This window comes from Balaenoptera borealis (genome assembly GCF_965194805.1).
Source record: "Balaenoptera borealis genome assembly, chromosome: 20".
Classification (NCBI taxonomy): domain Eukaryota; kingdom Metazoa; phylum Chordata; class Mammalia; order Artiodactyla; family Balaenopteridae; genus Balaenoptera; species Balaenoptera borealis.
The window spans coordinates 40,567,424-40,587,440 of record NC_138879.1 but is presented as its reverse complement, the minus strand read 5'-3'; the positions used below and the strand labels follow the sequence as shown (position 1 = coordinate 40,587,440).

Here is a 20,017-nt window from a genome sequence, read left to right as displayed (position 1 = left end):
TCTGAAGATAGGTGAGCCTGGGCCTTAAAATAGTGGTGACAGTCCTGGCATTTCACGGTGCAGGGCCTGAGCAGTCAGTCATTTAAGATTGTACCTTTAGAAATGACTCTGGTTTGTACCATTCTTGAAGCTTCAGGATTATTATTTCTGTTCTTAGATTGATTGAACAGGATAGGGCCTTAAAGCCCATTAACATCTTAAAGTACTAATTAGAGCAGTGATTCTCAACCCTGATTATACATTAGAATCACTTGAGGAAACTTTAAAAAATATGAACGTAGGAGTTCTACTCCTTGACATTCTGATTTATTTGGTCCAGAGTGGAGCCTGAGCATTGGCATTTCTAGATACTTCCCGGGTAATAGTGTGTAGCCAACGTTGAGAAACTCTGGATTAAAGAGTCGGGAGAAACAGTTCTAAGGCCAGGTCTGTCACTTGCTTACTTGGTGACCTTTGAGCCTCAGTTCTCTGTGGAGTTGAGAGTAGGTGAATGAGGAGTCTCTTCTGGTTTGAAAACATTGATTTGTGAACCTGTTTCCTGCCTACATTTATTTTTTTCCCAGGACTTTGAAATTCTGACAGGAGATCATCCCTCAGATGCTGTTCTCTCCCCATCGTAGTAAGATATCATGAGGTATCTTTCCTTTTTCCCACTTCTCTGCTTCCTGAGATCTGGCTTACACCTTCCTCTCTGGCCATAACCCCAAAATAGCATCCTTATCAATGGGTTGGTTAATATTCTAGGGATTCGAACTGTACCTATCCTATAATTTTTAAGTAATCTTATTTCAGTTGCAGCCCTGCCACTGGTCAGCTGTTGTGGTGTTACTTGCTACATAGTACAGTGTTCTGCTCTAGTTCTCTGATCCTGGGACCTCACCCGTTTGTTGTCTTTTAGGAGAAATCTTTGAATTAAAGGCTGAACTCAACAATGAAAAGAAAGAAAAGAGGAAGGAGGCTGTGAAGAAAGTGATTGCTGCTATGACTGTGGGGAAAGATGTTAGGTAAGGGTAATCTCTTCTGCTTTGCTCATTTTAGACTCTTACTCTATGGCTTTCACTGCTTTTTATTTAAAGCTATTACAGTCAGAACGTATAAGAATGAGTTTGTCTCACTGGAAACATCAGGAAGTGTAGTTGCTTTTATATTAACTCTGTGACTAAGTTTTTTTTGTTTTTTTTAAGAGTGAAACGAGTTTGATTTCACTTGTATACAGATCTAGCATAAAACCTCCTGAGAGCTGACACAGTTACAAATTTGTTGCTGAGGTAGTTTTAGAAGATGATAAAAATACACTGAGACGCAGAAGCCCATGTGTACTTTAATTGGCTCAAGCCAGTGCCCTCAACTTTACAACTCTGCCTTTAATTGCCGAATTCAAGATGAAAATCAGTGGTAACAAAATCCAAAGGGTCTTTTTTTTTTCCCCTCCCTTTTTTCCTGTAATTTAGGGAGACCATTTGGAAATAAATAAGGCTTGTCTGCAGGCCCCTGAGGATTCCCGAGATCCTTTCCATGAAATCCATGAAGTCAAAGCTATTCTTGTAATAATACTTAGGTGTTATTTACCCTTTTCACTGTGTTGACATTTGCATGGCTGGTGCCTTAGTGTGAATTAAGGCAGTGGTGCAGGAAAAAAGGGCAGTTTCACTTAGGACTGTCCTGCATGAAGCACTAAAAATTTATTTCAGTAAACCTTGAACCTTGAGTTCAGGTCTTTTTAATATTCTGTGTGATGAAATAGGAATTAGGCATAAAGTACTTCTACTGCATAGCAAAGTGTGACGGTTGACTTGAAAAAAAGTCCTTGCGCAATTGTTTGACTTGGGAACACCATTTCTTTGTGAAAGAAAGATTGACAGACAGAACTATAGTTAATCAGACTTCAATATTTGGGAGACATTTTATAAAAAATGAACAAAGTGAACCTGTCACTTCAAGGGAAAAAATTTGACAGTAGATAAATTTCGACTTTAAAGTAAAAATTAGAGTGTTGGAAAACTTGTATCTCCCATCGTGAGCTTGATAGCTTCCCAATACTTAGAGATTTTTCTGATGAGATTGGTGGTGAAATTAATGAATGTGATTATTTGCTGCTGTATAATGAAATATGCCACCATAGAGAAGATCTACATAACTCATTGAACCAATATTTTCCAAATGACCAGTGCATACATCATAAAATTATGCATGGGTAAAATATCCATTCAAAATAAGTGATAAATGAATGGATTTTAATGCAACCAAGTACAGAAAGTTTATCAATATGGTTTCAGATTCCATATTGTACCTAACTTTTAAGAAACTACCATTTGTGGACTAAAAACAAAAGAAAAAGAAAAACAACCATTTGTCTAGCTTTAATGTATCAAAGAAGAACATCCAGTTATATGAAAAAGCTATTAAAATACTCCTCCATTTTCCAATTTATATACGTGTATGAAGATGGATTTTCTTCTTACACTTCAGCTAAACAACATTCTACAACAGGTTGAATGCAGGAGCACATGTGAGAATCCAGCTGTTTTTGTTTAAAGTAGACATTAAAGAGATTGGCAAACATTAAAACAATGTCATCTTAATTTAAAAAAATAAGTAAAATAGGTAGATTTTTACTTTAAAATATTTATGTTAATATGAAATGCATTGATTTTCCTTTTATTAGTTGGGTCAAATGCTGCTGATAAGAAATGGATGAGTGCAAGAATGCCAAGTAAATTCCAGCATCTAGTGGTGGATGTAAGGTGTAGTAACTCAAACATCTGAGAAGGTCCTAAGGCTAATGATGACCTTCCTAATGTCATTAAGAAAAGGGGAGTTTAAATTTAAGTGCATTCTATGTCAGGCACAGTGACAGATGCTTTTACTTACAATGTTTTTTATAGTCTTCATATCTTCTGAATTAGAAGTTATTCCATGTTAGAGATCAAGCAGTGTATACTTGGAGAGGCTAAAGAATAATCCCAAAGTCATATAGCTAGTGGTAATGTAGCCAGGATTCTAACCTAGGGTCTGAGTCCCAATACCTGCTACTGGTCACTTCCTTCATGGGTGTATATATACAATAGAATTTAAATGTGTACATGGCACACACGTTTAGAACTGTTTCATTTTCTGAAAATGGTTAAAATTTTGAACAAAGGCCCTAATTATCTGAGAACTGTTTTAATAAGGAAACTAACCAAATGAGTTCCCACTGGTCAGGGATGGAAGAATATGTGCATTAAAAAGCATAACATCTGTAGTGCTTTGAACTGCAAAGAATTGATATGAAAAATTATGGGTTTTTTGGGTGACATAGTGATTTTTTAAAAAGTTTATAAAGATATACACTAAAATATTATATATGAAATGTATGTCCAGGATTTGTTTAGAAATTGTTTAGAGCAACTAGATGGGGTAGGGACTGGGGGAAGGCGAGTGGGTTGAGGTTGTGTATGAAACAAGATCGGGTATGTATCAGTATTTGTTTGCAGCTGGGTGATGGATACATGGGTTCATTAAACTGCTGTCTCTACTCTGAAAATTTTCATAGTAAAAAGTTTTTTAAAAATCTATTTTTAGACATCTTCTTGGGACCATTATTATAAATTCTTTAGTAATTAATTTCTGTGGTAAGTATTATCACTAGTGGACATTTGTCCTCACATCAAATCACCTTTTAAATTAAGGCTGTTTCTTTGTGTTCTGTCCAACAGCCTGGCACCAACATCTGTTCACTTTCCCTTCCTCTTTTCTCAGCTCTCTCTTTCCAGATGTAGTGAATTGTATGCAGACTGACAACCTGGAACTAAAGAAGCTCGTGTATCTCTACTTGATGAACTATGCCAAGAGTCAGCCAGACATGGCCATCATGGCTGTCAACAGCTTTGTGAAGGTAACTTTTTCCCAGGGACTCAAGAACAGTCTCTTCTACCTCAGAAAACCTTTTCAGAAGTGTCTCTTGGTATAGTTAGTGTCTGCATTGCAAATAAACAACCTCTGTTCCAAAAGAGGGCCTCTAGAGAAGTATTAGCCATTGGGTAGGAATATTCATGATTTAAGCATTCTGTATGCCAGAGTTTGTCATCCAGTTCAGACCATATGGTGAGCCTTCTGTCAGCTGGGCTTGGTGCATCCTTGCCAGGTGGGAGAAGAAAGCCAGGTGAAACCTCACTGTTTTATCTTCCAAGGCTGACAAAGGTTGGGCATATCATTGTAGTGTGAGTAACCTGGGGCTTTACCTATTTTATCTTTGTAGAAATTATGCTTATGGTTCAGAAGTAGTGGAAACTACAGGAGCTACCTTTTAATTTTGTTTTATTGAATAGGTCTTACAATAGTTGATTAACTTTTTTGTTATTGTGGAAATTTTCAAACATATTCAGGTTGAGGGAATAGTATAATAAATTCCTAAATATCTACCTTGTTGTTTCAGTAGTTACCAACCTATGGCCAGTCTTGTTTAACTTAAACTCTCCATACATGCTTTCCTGACCCCCACCTCCTCTCCTACTGGATGATTTTAAAGCAAATCCCAAACATCTTAAGAATGAAAAAAATCATTTAATCAGCTGATCATTAAAGAAAGTCCTTAATATTATTGGATATCCAGTCAGAATTCTCCTATCATTAGATTTGATGAACACAATAATAAGGTTGTTCTTATTAGGGTTTTTGTTTTGTTTTGTTTACTTTTTTTTCCTCTGCCTGGAATTTAGTCTACATTAAAAGCAAAAATCAGACAGCATTTCTAAAATTAACTTCTGTTAAATTGTTTTGGAAAATAAACATGCTTTCTTCCTTCTCATGGAATTTTTGTTCTTTTTCTGTGTTTAGCTACAATGTACAGAATCATTATAACATTTCATTCTTTCTGTCTGGTGATTCATAGATGGATGATATCATTGGAAAGAATTTAGTTTACATTTTTTGGAAGTTAGCGTGTGCATAGGTTTATAATGTTTAAAGAAATTTTTTAATATAGGGCAGTTTAAGGGGTGTTCCTTCTTGGTAAGTGTTCTATTTGTACTGTATTTGGAGGCACTTGCTAGGATAGGAGAATGTATGTTAATCAGGATTTCAGAGGGCCCTGTGTGCTGCTTTGCGCAAGGAACTTATGTTGGGCCCAAACCAGCTTCTAGATTCTCCTTTGCTTTCTTGGCTGTAGGTCCCAGATATCCAGCCCTCTTTTCTCCCTGCTTAATATTTGTGGAGTGGGACATATCTTTCCAATTTCTGATTTTTTTCCTGTACCAGAATACAAGCCCAAAGCCCTTTTCTGCTTTTAGTGCAGGTCCAACAATGGCCATGGGGATGGTAACACCAGCTATCTAAGCTTCTACCCAGCTCTGGAATGAATCCTACAGGGCATTTCTTCATTGTGTATGTAAAGCAGTTAAATGAATTCCTAGCCTAAACTCTTAAATAGGCAACTATGGTACTTAGGAAAGGAATCGTATGGGAGATGTGGGTTCTGATGTAGAATGAAACTGGAAGCCTACATTAATTAAATATTCTTTTGTTGCTTATATAAACCAGACTGTTTAGTTTTCTGGTTTATGTACACCTGCAGTTGTCAATGACTGTTGTTTATAGGACTGTGAAGATCCCAATCCTCTGATTCGGGCCTTGGCAGTCAGAACCATGGGGTGCATCCGGGTGGACAAGATTACAGAATATCTCTGCGAGCCCCTCCGCAAGTGCTTAAAGGATGAAGATCCCTATGTTCGGAAGACAGCAGCAGTCTGTGTGGCAAAACTCCATGACATCAATGCCCAAATGGTGGAAGATCAGGGATTTCTGGACTCTCTGCGGGATCTCATAGCAGATTCAAATCCAATGGTAATATGTTTCTGCGTTTATAAGAGAGCAGTATTTAAAATGGGTCCCTTTAAAAAGCATGTTTAAAATAAATTTTATTTTTGGGACATTGAGCCATAGGTTAGCTATGTGAAGCATGACTTTGGTGTGTCCCACAGATGTCTGTCTCACACCCTACACATTTCTGAGCTGAAAACCAAGTACTAAAATACAAGAGTGTTCTTTTTTTTTTTTAATTGAAGTATAGTTGATTTACAATATTGTGTTAGTTTCACATGTACAGCAAAGTGATTCTGTTTTTTATATATATGTATTTTCAGATACATATATATAGATTTGTATAGATTTGTATAGATTATTACAAGATACTGAATATTGTCCCCGTGTTATACAGTAAATCCTGTTGCTTTTCTGTTTTATTTTTTAATTTTTCTAGGTTAATATTTTTATTTTTTATTAAAAATTGTTTTTAATTGAAGTATAGTTGATTTACAGTATTGTGTTAGCACAGCGATTCATATATATATATATGTATATACACACACACACACTTTTTCAGATTCTTTTTCCTTATAGGTTATTATAAAATATTGAGTATAGTTCTCTATGCTATACAGTAGGTCCTTGTTGGTTATCTCTCTTATATATAGTAGTGTGTATATGTTAATCCCAACCTCCTAATTTATCCCCCCTCTTTCCCCTTTGGTAACCATAGGTTTGTTTTCTATGTCTGTGAGTCTGTTTCTGTTTTGTATATAGATTAATTTGTATTATTTTTTAGATTCCACATGTAAATGATATAATATTTGTCTTTCTCTGTCTGACTTACTTCACTGTATCATATTCTCCGGGTCCATCCATGTTACTGCAAATGGCAATATTTTGTTCTTTTTTATGGCTAATATTCCATTGTGTGTGTGTGTATATATACACACACACACCCTACATCTTCTTAAACCATTCTTCTGTTGATGGGCATTTGGGTTGTTTCCATGTCTTTGTTTTTTAAAGATTAGACTTTTTAAAAAAATTTAATTTATTTTATGTATTTATTTGGTTGTGCCGGGTCTTAGTTGCGGCTCGCGGGCTCCTTAGTTGTGGCATGCAAACTCTTAGTTGCGGCATGCGTGTGGGATCTAGTTCCCTGACCAGTGATCGAACCCGGGCCCCCTGCGTTGGGAGTGTGGAGTCTTAACCACTGCGCCACCAGGGAAGTCCCTGTTTCCATGTCTTGGCTGTACTAAATAGTGCTGCTGTGAACATTGGGGTGCATGTATCTAAAATACAAGGGTCTTAAAGCAAATCTTTGTATCATACTTACCCCTGTATTTGCTCAGAAACAAACCGGTTCTTTCATCATTTTCTTAAACTTTACCTTAAAGTTTTGGGACCTTTTATTTCTCCTATTGACATTTTTAATTTTGCCTATATAATGAAGGAGAGTAAGTCTCAAAGTGATACATTGGCTCTGCTAGTAACTGAAGTTCATTTGAATTGAGTGATTGGTCATTAAGTATCATTACTGAGAAGATGGAGGAATTTAGCCACTTTCTCTCCTTTTTTTGCCTAAGGCATTCTTTATGTGGAGGTGAATAACATTGAGCTAATCAGTGGATAACCTCTGAATATTTCACTGTTGAACTTTTTGAAAAAGAGTTGGATTTGCTGTGAAATAGACGTGTCTCACTTGCAAATTACCTGCTCAGATCTCTGCTTTGATACTTCATTTGGTTCATCTTACTCTTTGGGTAACCTTGGCTTCTATTTATTATCTTTCAAACTTAGTATCAAGGTCAAAAAATGAAGTAAGCCACATTTTTAAAAAGATACTGTTTTTCTAACTACTATCAGGATTCTTTTAGCCACCTTCTAGGCATAGAAGTGATGTGGGTGTATATGCTTAAACCGTGACTTTACAGGGTATAATCACCACCGTCATTAGAAGATTCAACGCTATGTTTTTCACTCAAGCAGCCCTGTGTGTCACCTTTTTAAAAATTCCATAAAGAAATAAATTTATAAGGCAGTAGTATCTGTTTTTAGAATGTTTAGCTGGTACTAAGTTGTATTTTTGACATTGCTTTTGATTCACTTTGTTATTTTGAGCAAATGTTCTTGAAATTTTCTGCCTGAGGACAGATGAGAAGATTGAAAGTGTTTGGGCTTTGCTCTCCAAGTTTTGGGCATCCAGATGAGCAGAATATCATGTACCCTGTGGAAACTTTTAAAATATTCAGTGGGGCTATGAACGTGGAGTGGAGTGAGGTAAAAATGAGTTCTAGCTCATATAGGCAATTCCAGTTCAGGGAGAAAAAGGCATCTTTACACTAATGTAAATTTTTCAAAGCAGAACCTGTAAAATTAGATCATCAAGGGTAAGGGACTAACTGAGGGTTTAGTAAAGGCTTTTTTTTTTTTTTTTTTTTTTTTTGGTACCCCCGTAGCACTTAGAGATCTTTATCCAAATCATTTGAGAGGATGGAACAATTTCTGGAACAAGCCTAATTTGTCTGAGTTATTCCAAGTTTTCATTGTAGTAGAAGGGTTGGCTTTTGTCCAGTCCATAGTACTCAAGTAGTATATGTTTGCCATTTATTTATTTATACTTTTCAATATGGGAATTTTCAAACGTATTCAAAATTAGAGTGACTAAATGAAAAAATGAACTCAGTTACCATCACCAGATTCAATAATTATTAATATATGCCAGTTTGTTTTACCTGTTTTCTTCCCCCATCCCCTATCTATATATAGGTAATTTAAAGAGGCTGCACATGAATGGGTCTCTATTTGAATTTAATGTATCATGATATTATAGTAAACTGTAATGCTTTTAATAATTCTTAACCTGTTTTTTTTTTTTTTTTTTAATAAATTTATTTATTTATTTATGGCTGTGTTGGGTCCTCGTTTCCGTGCGAGGGCCCCCTCCAGCCGCGGCAAGCGGGGGCCACCCCCCACCGCGGCGCGCGGGCCCCCCACCGCCGCGGCGCGCGGGCCCCCCACCGCCGCGGCCCCTCCCGCTGCGGAGCACAGGCCCCAGACGCGCAGGCCCAGCATGTGTGGCTCACGGGCCCAGCCGCTCCGCGGCACGCGGGATCCTCCCAGACCAGGGCCCGAACCCGCGCCCCCCACACTAGCAGGCAGACTCCCAACCACTGCGCCACCAGGGAAGCCCCTCTTAACCTGTTTTTATACAACAAATCAGGAGGTGACTTGGGGAGATTTTCTTAAGTATTTTTGAGAAAACTTTTAGAGAAAATTTAAGGTACTTGGTAGGTTTGTGAGAAACTGTTTCAGGAATGCCTTATGTTTTATTGTATCTTTATTACAGATTTTCCTAGAACAGGTGTCAGCATTAGAGATTAAATTGTTGGACCTACTCCCCTCTAACTAAATAGGAAATTTTTCTTATTCTTGTCAGACTTCTTAGTAGCAAAACTGTTCCCTGATATTGTTTGACGTCTTGCTAGCAAGGTGCCCAGGATACAGAATTTAAGGAGGCATTCATTCTCAGGTGCCCACTCTACCTGCACAAGCCTGAGAGTGGGATACCTCGATTGCCTCACTCTGTCCTGGCCTTATGTTACATACATTCAAATCATTTTTTGAGCTCTTCATTCTTGTTACTTAAGTGAAGAACTGAAAAGCTTGGACTAAGAGATAACCAACACATATACCCACATGCCTGCTTTCATTCTTTTTTTTTTTTTTTTTTTTTAATTTACTTATTTATTTATTTATTTATTTTTGGCTGTGTTGGGTCTTCGTTTCTGTGCGAGGGCTTTCTCTAGTTGTGGTGAGCGGGGGCCACTCTTCATCGCGGTGCGCGGGCCTCTCACTATCGCGGCCTCTCTTGTTGGGAGCACAGGCTCCAGACGCGCAGGCTCAGCAGTTGTGGCTCACGGGCCCAGTTGCTCCGCGGCATGTGGGATCTTCCCAGACCAGGGCTCGAACCCGTGTCCGCTGCATTGGCAGGCAGACTCTCAACCACTGCACCACCAGGGAAGCCCTGCTTTCATTCTTGAACCCATACTTTTCATCTCAACTGTATGTCCTGTTATTTTGCCAAAAGTATTACAACTATCTTTAGATCATTGATTTTCCTTTTATCAGTTGGGTCAAATGCTGCTGATAAGAAATGGATGAGTGCAAGAATGTCAAGTAAATTCCAGCATCTAGTGGTAGATGTAAGGTGTAGTGACTCAAACATCTGAGAAGGTCCTAAGGCTAATGATGACCTTCCTAATGTCATTAAGAAAAGGGAAGTTTAAATTTAAGTGCATTCTGTGTCAGGCACAGTGACAGATGCTTTTACTTACAGTGTTTTTTATAGTCCTCATATCTTCTGAACTAGAGGTTATTCTGAATTAGAAGTTATTCTAGGCCTTTCTCACCTTCTGAGATGGCCCACACTCTGTGGAGTGTGTTTCTCCTTAAATAAATACACTTCTTACCTTAAAAAAAAAAAAAAAAAAAAAAAGAAGTTATTCCATGTTAGAGATCAAGCAGTGTATACTCGAAGAGGCTAAAGAATAATCCCAAAGTCATACAGCTAGTGGTAATGTAGCCAGGATTCTAACCTAGGTCTGAGTCCCAGTACCCATTACTGGTCACTGCCTTCATGAGTATATATATACAACATGTTTAGAACTGTTTCGTTTTCTCAAAATGGTTAAAATTTTGAACGGATAAAGGCATTAATTATCTGAGAACTGTTTTAATATGGAAATCCTCGAAATCCTCTTAATCTGATGATGGGTATGGGTCCTGTTTTACTGTTCTTGAGGGGGAATTTTGTTCCACTTTTTCAGAAGTTGCTCCACATGGTGGCAGCACTGTACCAGCAAATATCAGAACCTCTTGCAAAAGGAATTAATGTTTCTAGGGTGTTCTGCCTTAGTAGTTTTCTTGTAGCTCACTTTAGAAGGGCATCCAAGATGTGAAAGCACCAGAACATCTGGAGAAATTACTTTAAAATTGGAGGGTAACATGTTGATAAAAATCTGACTACTCTTGGGGTTATTTTGACCTTCAGGTTGCTTCCTGGTAGTATGCCTTGCTACAAGTAATAGGACTTTATATTTTCATTTCCTGTCTTTTATGGGGGAATCTCACACACCTCATTTTCCTGCAGTTGTTTTTTACCATTTTATACTTTAGTTAAAACTGACTTTCCATGAAATACTATTTGAAAGAGAAAAGATAGTTTGAAGTAAAAAAATTCTCACTGTTAAGTCCTAGGTTAACCTCCCTGAGTCTGTTTCCTCTTCTGTAGAGTGAGAGGTACCATCTTAGAGAGTCGTTAGGAGTGTTAATTGAGCTCTTGCATAAAAAGCATCTGTGAAAGTGCCTGGCTCATGAGAGTTCATGAGATGATGGCCGCTGCTGCCGTGATTATGAAGTAGGCATTAGGCAAAGGTTAACATTATTGTTACAATATTAATTTAAAGGGTTCTCATCCCTTTGATAGCTATACAGGTTCATATGGTAAAATCTTTCTGAGGGAATTAAAGCTAAACTTATTTCCAGACGCAGATTTATTAGTCCATTATTTTGAAAGTAAACATATTCAGAATGAGGAAGCACTTTGGCACGAGAGGAAAATAGCTCCTGTGATTTCTTCACAAATAATCAGAGTTTTGAAAATTCTGTCTCACTAAATTGGTATTTGCAAGAAAGATACACTTTTAGGTGATAGTGATAATTCTCTAGCTTTTGCCCACGCATTAGGATTTTCCCTCCTTACTGCAGTTTTTCTTTTCTCTCTTAGAGGCGTTTTGAGGTATTCCAACTTCAGTTAATGTTTACACCAGAATCTGCCACTCCAGAGACTCTCTTGACAGCCCCACCACATGTACTTTGCTTTTTGTTTGTGAGCTCAGGTCTCCTAAATCCTTTGGCTCAGGGCCTTAGCCCCTTTCATCTTGTCTTCTAAGCCTTCTCAGTTCTACCATCACTCTGAGAACTGCCCCTGGGAATGCCCTTCTTCCATTGCTCTGTCCTCTCTGTCAAAGCACAGACTACTGAATTAGTTTAAAAAACAAAACAAAAAAAACCCCAGAAACATATTTTTGTTTGCTGAGGGTTTTTCTGCACAAGCAGCATGCTCTCAGAACTTGGCCCAGTGTGGCCTTTAGCAACGGTTCTAGTTAAACTGCAGCTTCTTTTAATATGAACTTATTTTGGAAAGCTGTTTTATGAAAAATAACATTTTTTTTCTCAGAAAAAGTGTGTATTTTAACCATGTGCTAGCCAGCATGTAGAAGCCACATGAGATTATGACAGTGGTTCTCAACTAGGGGCGATTTTGCTTCCCGGGGGACAGTTGGCATTGTCAGGAAACACTTTTGGTTGTCACAACTGATGGGAAGGTTGCTACTGGCATCCAGTAGGTAGAGCTCAAGGATACTTTAAACATCCTGCAGTGCACAGGGAGCCCCCTACAACAACATGAAGGACTAATTTGTTTTAAAAATTTAAATAATGCCTGACATATAGTAAATGCTTAATAAATGACAGCTATTCTTGAGAAACAGATCTAACGTGACATACTTTCTGATGATTGTAATTTCTATTTAGGCTTTAGAAGGTTTGTGGTGGTTTGCTGTCAGTCTGAGATGATAAATGTTGAAAAACTGAAGTCTCTCTAGATCACTTTGTAAATTTGAGAAGGATTTTTGTCAGAATATGTTTGTTGTCCTCGTGGGCAACGTTAAATCGTCTATTAATGACCTCATTTAATTTAGTACTTTAATTATATGAATTCTGTTATCCCTAAACATATATCAATAAATAGAAGAGTTATAAAATTAAAATATTACACAGAAGTGAAATTAGAAATGCGTAATGCTCTTCATGCCCAGCGTCCATAAAGGAGTACCAGAGCTGGTAGAATTTTAGGCATGTGTGAGAGTGTCAGTATGTGGTAGGCACTGGGTAAGAATGATGTAGGAGGTAACATGTTCACTCAGTCTGTGTCTGGATGCCCCAAGTAAGTAATGTTGTATTTGGTACTAAAAGATGAGTTGCTGGTAATTTCTGCAGGATCGGAGTGTTGAGTAAGTGGAATCATTGGAGGCTGCTCCGTTGTAAGGGCAAGTGCCCATCTCAGTGCTTTTCGGTCTTTAAATTCTTGCAGAGGAAGGAAACAATTTTTGTTTTCCTTTATGATAAACTTTGTGGAGATCTTTTTATGTGTATTCTCACCTTAGGAATTTTAATCATCAGTTTTCATTTTATCAGTTACTACTAACTTAGGTTTTTTTTTTTTTTAATCTCATTTTGGGGGCGGGTTTTTAGATTTAGAGAAAAGTTGCAAAGACCATACAGAAAGTTCTTATATACCTATCTTCACACAGTTTTACTTAATGTTAACATCTTACATAACCATGGTACCTTTGTCAAAACTAAGAAATAAGCGTTGGTACATTACTATAAACTGAAGTACAGACTTTATTTCACCTGTTTCAACACAAATATCCTTTTGCTATTCCAGGATTCAATCCAGCATACCAAATTGCATTTAATCACTTCCTCTTATAAAGAGTTGACTCACTCTTTATGAAAGTATCTCAAAAACAGAAAAGTGCTTTGTAACTGTGAAATTTTTTTTTTTTTTTTTTGCTTCAGTACTAACACATGGGGGTTAAAACTCAGGCTCTGAAACCAACCAGACTTGAATTTGTATCCTGGTCTGCCATTCTTAGCTTGGTGGTCTCCCTAAACATCTCAGTATCCTCGTCTACAAAATGGAGATTATGAACAGTGCCTCTATCGTTGGATCGTTGTGAAAAATAAAAGAGGGATTGCAGAGCACTTAATAGTGAACCTGGTATAGAGTAAGCCCTTAATAATAACAAACGTTTCTTTATTGTATAGTGATCGTGGTGCTGGTTATTAATGATTTTAGAAGGGTTAATATTTCAACGGCAAATTTATTTTTTAAAGGTGTTTAATTCTTTTTTTTAATAAAGCTGTTTTTATTATTTTTATTATTTTTTATAATTTAATTTATTTTTCACTGTGTTGTGTCTTCGTTGCTATGTGCGGGCTTTCTCTAGTTGCGGTGAGCGGGGGCTACTCTTGCTTGCGGTGTGCGGGCTTCTCATTGCATTGGCTTCTCTTGTTGCAGAGCATGGGCTCTGGGCTCGCGGATTTCAGTAGTTATGGCTCTAGAGCGTAGGCTCAGTAGTTGTGGCACACGGGCTTAGTTCCTCTGCGGCATGTGGGACCTTCCCGGACCAGGGGTCAAACCTGTGTCCCCTGCATTGGCAGGCGGATTCTTAACCACTGTGTCACCAGGGAAGTCCCAAAGATACTTAATTCTTTTGTATACATTATTTAAAGCCAGACATTATTTTTTAGGGTGATTCTGAGGGCAGCTTATCTACAAATGAAGCTAAATCTATTTACAATATTACTTAACACATCATTGCAGGATTACTTTTAAAAGATTATTGTTCAAGGATATGCCTAAAGCAGTTTTCTTCGGCAACTTCCTGAAAACGGAATCTGTTGTACATAGTAATTCAGTAGTGTACCGAAAGATCACGGCTTACTCATTTCTTAGTGTCCCTTTTAAAATGATCTCAAGGCTCTCATTTGGCAGGGGATTACTTACTATCAAAAGGGAGATAATGGTGTGATAATAAATTTTTTGTTTTGTTCATGTTGCAGCATGCTTTTGTGTGATTTTAGGGCTGGTGGGCCAAGTAACTCTTGGCTTCTTAGGAGTGCCTTTTGTCCATTTGTAGATATTTATTTGTAGTGTTTTAGCTTTGTGAATATTCGCATTTCATCAAAACACATCTTAAGCTACTTACGTAAGCCCCTTAAGTAAGTAATGAGTTTTATTGAGTCTAATTTTTAAATCTTACTTGTTACCAGATATTCAGACTTTCTTGCTGTAATGGGATGTGTTGACTCCACTAGGTAGATGTGTTCACTTAGCTTCCTCATTCTGGGAAAGAAGATGGGGAAAAAAACCAGAACATTACAGAATGTCATATGTAGTAAGCATATTATTAGTTGGCAGTCTGGACAGTGTCTTGGATTAAAGCATGACTGTAAAATTAACTGGTTCCGTATAGTCATTGTATTCTTTTTTTTTTTTAAATAATACATTTTAAAATTTTTATTTATTTATTTATATTGGCTGTGTTAGGTCTTCGTTGCTGCACGCAGGCTTTCTCTAGTTGCGGCAAGCGGGGACTACTCTTCGTTGCGGTGCGTGCGCTTCTTATTGCGGTGGCTTCTCTTGTTGCAGAGCGTGGGCTCTAGGCACACGGGCTTCAGTAGTTGTGGCATGTGGGCTCAGTAATTGCGGTGCGTGGGCTTCAGTAGTTGCAGCACACGGGCTCAGTAGTTGTGGCTCGAGGGCTCTAGAGCGCAGACTCAGTAGTTGCTCCGCGGCATGTGGGATCTTCCCGGACCAGGGATCGAACCCGTGTCCCCTGCATTGGCAGGCAGATTCTTAACCGCTGCGCCACCAGAGAAGTCCAGTCATTGTGTTCTTAAGGAGATGATAATGACTGAAACATGCTTAGAATAAATGCCCTGTGCTTTAATGTGTTATTTGAGGCAAATCCATAAAGAAGAAAGTGAGATTCTGAACTGTCGCTGATTTTCAAGAGGACAAAAGTATACAAATCACCTTTATTTTCCATTATAATAGTTTTGGTCAGTTATTCTACTGCGTTCAATTTATTCAAGTCTTCAGGGGCAGCAGCCAAAAGGATTGTAAATTGAGCTGGAAAAGTGAAGTGTTTGTTCAGAGTGTGACCTTGAAGGTCATTGCTAGAAATGAAAGTCTTCTAAATATAGTTAATAGGAGGAAGTCACTATATTGGGAAGTGCTATCTTTCTTGGGTTATGAGGCTATGAAAATGAGTGAAATTAGATCATTCAAAGGGACAGGGAAATGTGTGAGAGATTTCTCCTAAAGGAGCTTCTTTCTGTGATACTCCACTCCCAATGTATATCTAGATTTCCTTCTAGAGTTCTTTTTTTACAGGATCATTTTTATTTTAATCATACCCACCACTCCAGCTTGCTCTTTTAAAAAAAAAAAAAATGAGGTCTGGGACTTCCCTGGTGGTCCAGTGGTTAAGACTCCACTTGCAGGGAAAAAGATCCCGCAAGCCGCAGGGCGCAGCCAAAAAATAAAAATAAAAAAAGTAATGTCAAATTTATGTCCTCAGAATTGCTGCATATGAGACAGGGGTAGCTTATAAATCAGATTTTATAGCTGGATAGTAAATCTTGCCTCTTTTAAGTGCTGCTAAGATGTGATTATCTCTGAAATATATAAAGTAGGAGAATACATTTTTCTCCTTGTAATGTTTTGATTATATTATTCTCCCCAGCTCCGATTTTTCTTTCCCTTTCCCCCATTTGAAGTTCACAGCTCTTGGAACTTCTATAAATGCAGGCGGCAGAGTGATTAGTACTCAGACACTAGAATCAGATACAGGCCTTGAGTTTGTATTCAACCATTTTCCCTTTCCAGCTTTGTTGGCTAAGCAAGTCACTGAATTTCTCTAATCCTATTTATAAATTCATTTTTAAAGCCTATTTCCTTATCTGTAATAGGTGGATTTTGATAGCAACTACCTTAGAGTTGCTGGGAAGGTAAATGGCATAGTAAGTGTTCAGTAAGTTTTAGCTATTATTGTCTTTTATCTCTTTGTCCAATTCTATTAGGTATAGTATAAAGTAAGTCAAAACACAAATTGCTTATGTTAAAAAAAAATTCAGCAGACTCCAGGGGTCCACAGTGAACTGTCAAATTGAAGGGAAGTCTGTAGTTAGGGCAGAGAAAAATTTGTCTAGTATTGAGTGTGATTTTATACACACACATGCACGTGTGCACATACTTTTGTATGTATGTATATGTTTGTGTTTAATATCTGTATCTGTAAAGTATACATATTATATTAGGTCTACAGGGGGTGGGGGTGGGATGGGGAGGAGGAATGTTTCATTGCAGTCTCCCAAGGAACAGAATTTACCATAATTGGGAGGCAAGATGAATTTTTAAAAAATTTTTGATGCTATGGGATATGTTCCTTTGTAGCCTAGATGCCAGCTTTTTGTAAATCAACCAGTGTGCTGAGAAAACTCACTTAAACCCTATTTATAAATCCATTTTTAAAGCAAAACTTCCTTTAGAAACCCCTTTCTTTCTTGGGAACTCCAGTTTTTCTGAGATTATAATTAAAAGGCAATTGTTCTCTTCATGGCAGTGTTTCCTAAAAGAACTGCCAGTTTTCTAGGGGGGAAAATGTTATGCGTATTAGTCTTAGTTCAGATTCAAAGTGATGGTACAAGAGAAAGAGACATAACCTTTGTTTTAATACACTAGTAAACCAGGACAGTTACTGTAAGAGTCAGATTTTTTCTTTTGATAATGAATTATTGTTTGGAGAAGGCCCTCTGGGAAGAGGAAGTAAATCATGTTTCAATACATTATTTTTAAAGTTTATTTTTAAAAAGAGATAATATATGTACTACATTCTATACAAAATTCCAAAGACACACAGAGACAGGTGAGTTGTCCTGTATACCCCAGCTACCCAGCTGCTGTCTTGAAGTCATTCTTTGCCTGCTTGAGATTCGATGCTCATTTTAAGTTTCCATTAGAGTGAGAGAAGCATGGCTTACTGACCAGGAGAACTCTAAGCAGCTCTTTATGGGCCCTCCTCAGTATATTTCTGAAAACCTAGCAGTATGAATGTGAAGATTAGGAGATGAAAGTGGAAAGGCAGAATAGAAGGAATTTTAGAGGAATAGCAGTAGAGTTTTGTTATTGGGGGTGCATCTCCTCTGGTCAGTCATTGGCTCAGTGACCATTTGGCAGTGATCTTTTTTCCCCATGCAGACTTTTCTAAACATAATCACATAATCTGATCTCTCTGGATCTTTTAATTAGATTTACTTTTCCCTGTTTCTTTTCTTGTTTTAATGTGATAGTAAGTGAAAATTGCCTGTTTTACCACCAGAACATATACTTCATTAGCTGCATTATATACTTGGTTTAATTTCCAATTACCTGTGATGTTAGCAGAGGAATTCTAATTGTTCATTCTGTTCAACATTTCCTGGTAACAGACCTTATATTTAATTTTTTTTTTAGCATTAAAAAAACTTGACTGGCAGAAATGGTAAGTTGTGACAGGACATTTGTTTTGGACGAACTGGTAACCAAGACTGGGCATGTGTTGGCAGCAAGAGAGGAAAACAGGCATTTGTTCTTCCAGTGTGACATTTTGATCCTTTATCCTGTAATCCAGTGTATTAAGCGTATTATACAGGGGAAACACAGTATCTTTTCCCTGCCTGTAAAGCACTGAGATGATGGAGATTATTGTTTCACTCTTCATGCTTTTTAATTTTTACTAAAGGCCATGCTTGATGGTGTGGTTGGCAAACAAAAATTAAGTCAGGAAAGAACCTCATGCATGCTACCATGTGATAGGTGGACTAGATAATCCTTCTCGATTTGTCTTAATAACAATAAAATATTATATCCATAATCATACTTACCAAGTGAACCTTTGATTTTTTTTCATCTTGGAATTTTTTGTCCTGATCACTAAATTATAACTGAAGGTGATTCCATTTGTGGCATCATTATCTTAGTTAATGGATACTGTCATAAATGTATTATTTGATTTAAAAAATCATATTCTCTAGAATTTATCTTCTAGGTAAAATCATATACTGGGATAATCTGCAGAGTACCCAAGTGATGTGGATATTAAAATCAATAGCTAAACTGTAACCATTATGTTTCTTCTCTTGCTAGCAATAGGATAATCATACAACTCTTAGTTTCTCAAGCTTTTTAGTAAGAACTAAAAATGAGTTGACATTTTTGAGAATCTTTTCAATATACATAATTAATGAAGCTGCTACCTATTGCATCTCATTTATGCTTACAGAATATTTATATATAGCCTTCCTGTGCTAATATTTAGCGACAGCTGAGAGCCTCACTGCAAAATGTGGTTTTAAATTCATTTGTACAGAGCTATAGTTTTTTGTCTGTTTTGTTTATTTTTGGGTGTTTTTATAATCTTAAAATTACTTTAAACATTCATTGGTTGTAGATTTCTTAGTTAAATTAGACATAATCTGTAATTTTGATAAAGTGTCCACTTTTTTTTCTTGCAGCTAGTATGGATTTCTGGGTCTGTAAGTCAGGATACAAGTATACTTTCTTATATTTGGTAGCAATTTTTCATTTATCATACTGCCTGAGTTAAGGATACATTTGAGGTACCATATTTCATCGATTCTAAGATGCATTATTATTTCCTGTATTACGTAGAAAGAAAAATACCTCCTATTAAACTGACATGCCGTTGATTATTAAATATATCCGAACTTCAGAGATGTTAATATGAAAAACTGTGCAACTTAGTCTTGATGAATTATGGTAATATTACCACCTTAACTTTGTATAAGGCTTTGTAGAAAGCACTTATACCTAAGTCATCTGATTTTATCCTCAAACTAAAGCTAATCTGTGAGGTGGATTAAATTATCCCATTTTCAGATGAGGAAATTGAATTTCACGGAGATTATGTGCTTTCCTAACATCATGTTACAGTGAACTATGGTTTCAAGGTCACATTTTCTTACTCTGAGACTTAAGGTGTGATTGACACCTGAAGTATCACCTCCCCACCCCCCAGTACATGCACACCAATACACCTATAAAATTGTTTGGCCTAGATTTTTCTTTCCATTGCCTAATGTACACGTTTCATATTTAAACTTCACTGTTTTGTGTTTTTTGTTTTGTTTTGGCTGCGAGGCATGTGGGATCTTAGTTCCCCAACCAGGGATTGAACCCATGCCCCCCTGCAGTGGAAGCACGGGTCTTAACCACTGGACTGCCAGGGAAGTCCCTAACCTTCACTTCTTTTACAGCTGTTCATGTGTCTTAATTCTACTGATAGTTTTGACTACTATTAAAATTATTAATGTTTTAATAGTAAATCATGAGGGACTCTCTGCTACTATGTGAATTATTTTAATTCTGTGTTGCCTGACCATGAGGAAGCTATATATGCCATCATTGGTGGTTTATTATACGTTTTGAAAGCAGTATATCTCTTTCTAGCTGACTGGGTAAAATGTTCAGGAACGGTTATGAATCGAGATCTATGAAGTGATCCAGAGAAATAGTTGTACTGTTCTTGACAAA

General features: G+C 37.2%; 2 protein-coding genes across 5 annotated transcripts in view; one reads left to right on the top strand and one right to left on the bottom strand.

The window, feature by feature from the left end:
* Positions 1-20,017, bottom strand: part of HEATR9 (HEAT repeat containing 9) — a 324,842-nt gene that overhangs the window by 95,778 nt on the left and 209,047 nt on the right. The window lies entirely within an intron of this gene.
* The window catches only part of AP2B1 (adaptor related protein complex 2 subunit beta 1), a 119,106-nt gene that overhangs the window by 14,526 nt on the left and 84,563 nt on the right, over positions 1-20,017 (top strand). For all 4 annotated transcript variants that reach the window (XM_082373935.1, XM_082373934.1, XM_082373937.1 and 1 more), the window contains exons 3-5: positions 899-1,004; positions 3,742-3,877; positions 5,578-5,823. In XM_082373935.1, the coding sequence (XP_082230061.1) occupies positions 899-1,004; positions 3,742-3,877; positions 5,578-5,823 (488 nt within the window). The remainder of the gene's footprint in view (positions 1-898; positions 1,005-3,741; positions 3,878-5,577; positions 5,824-20,017) is intronic.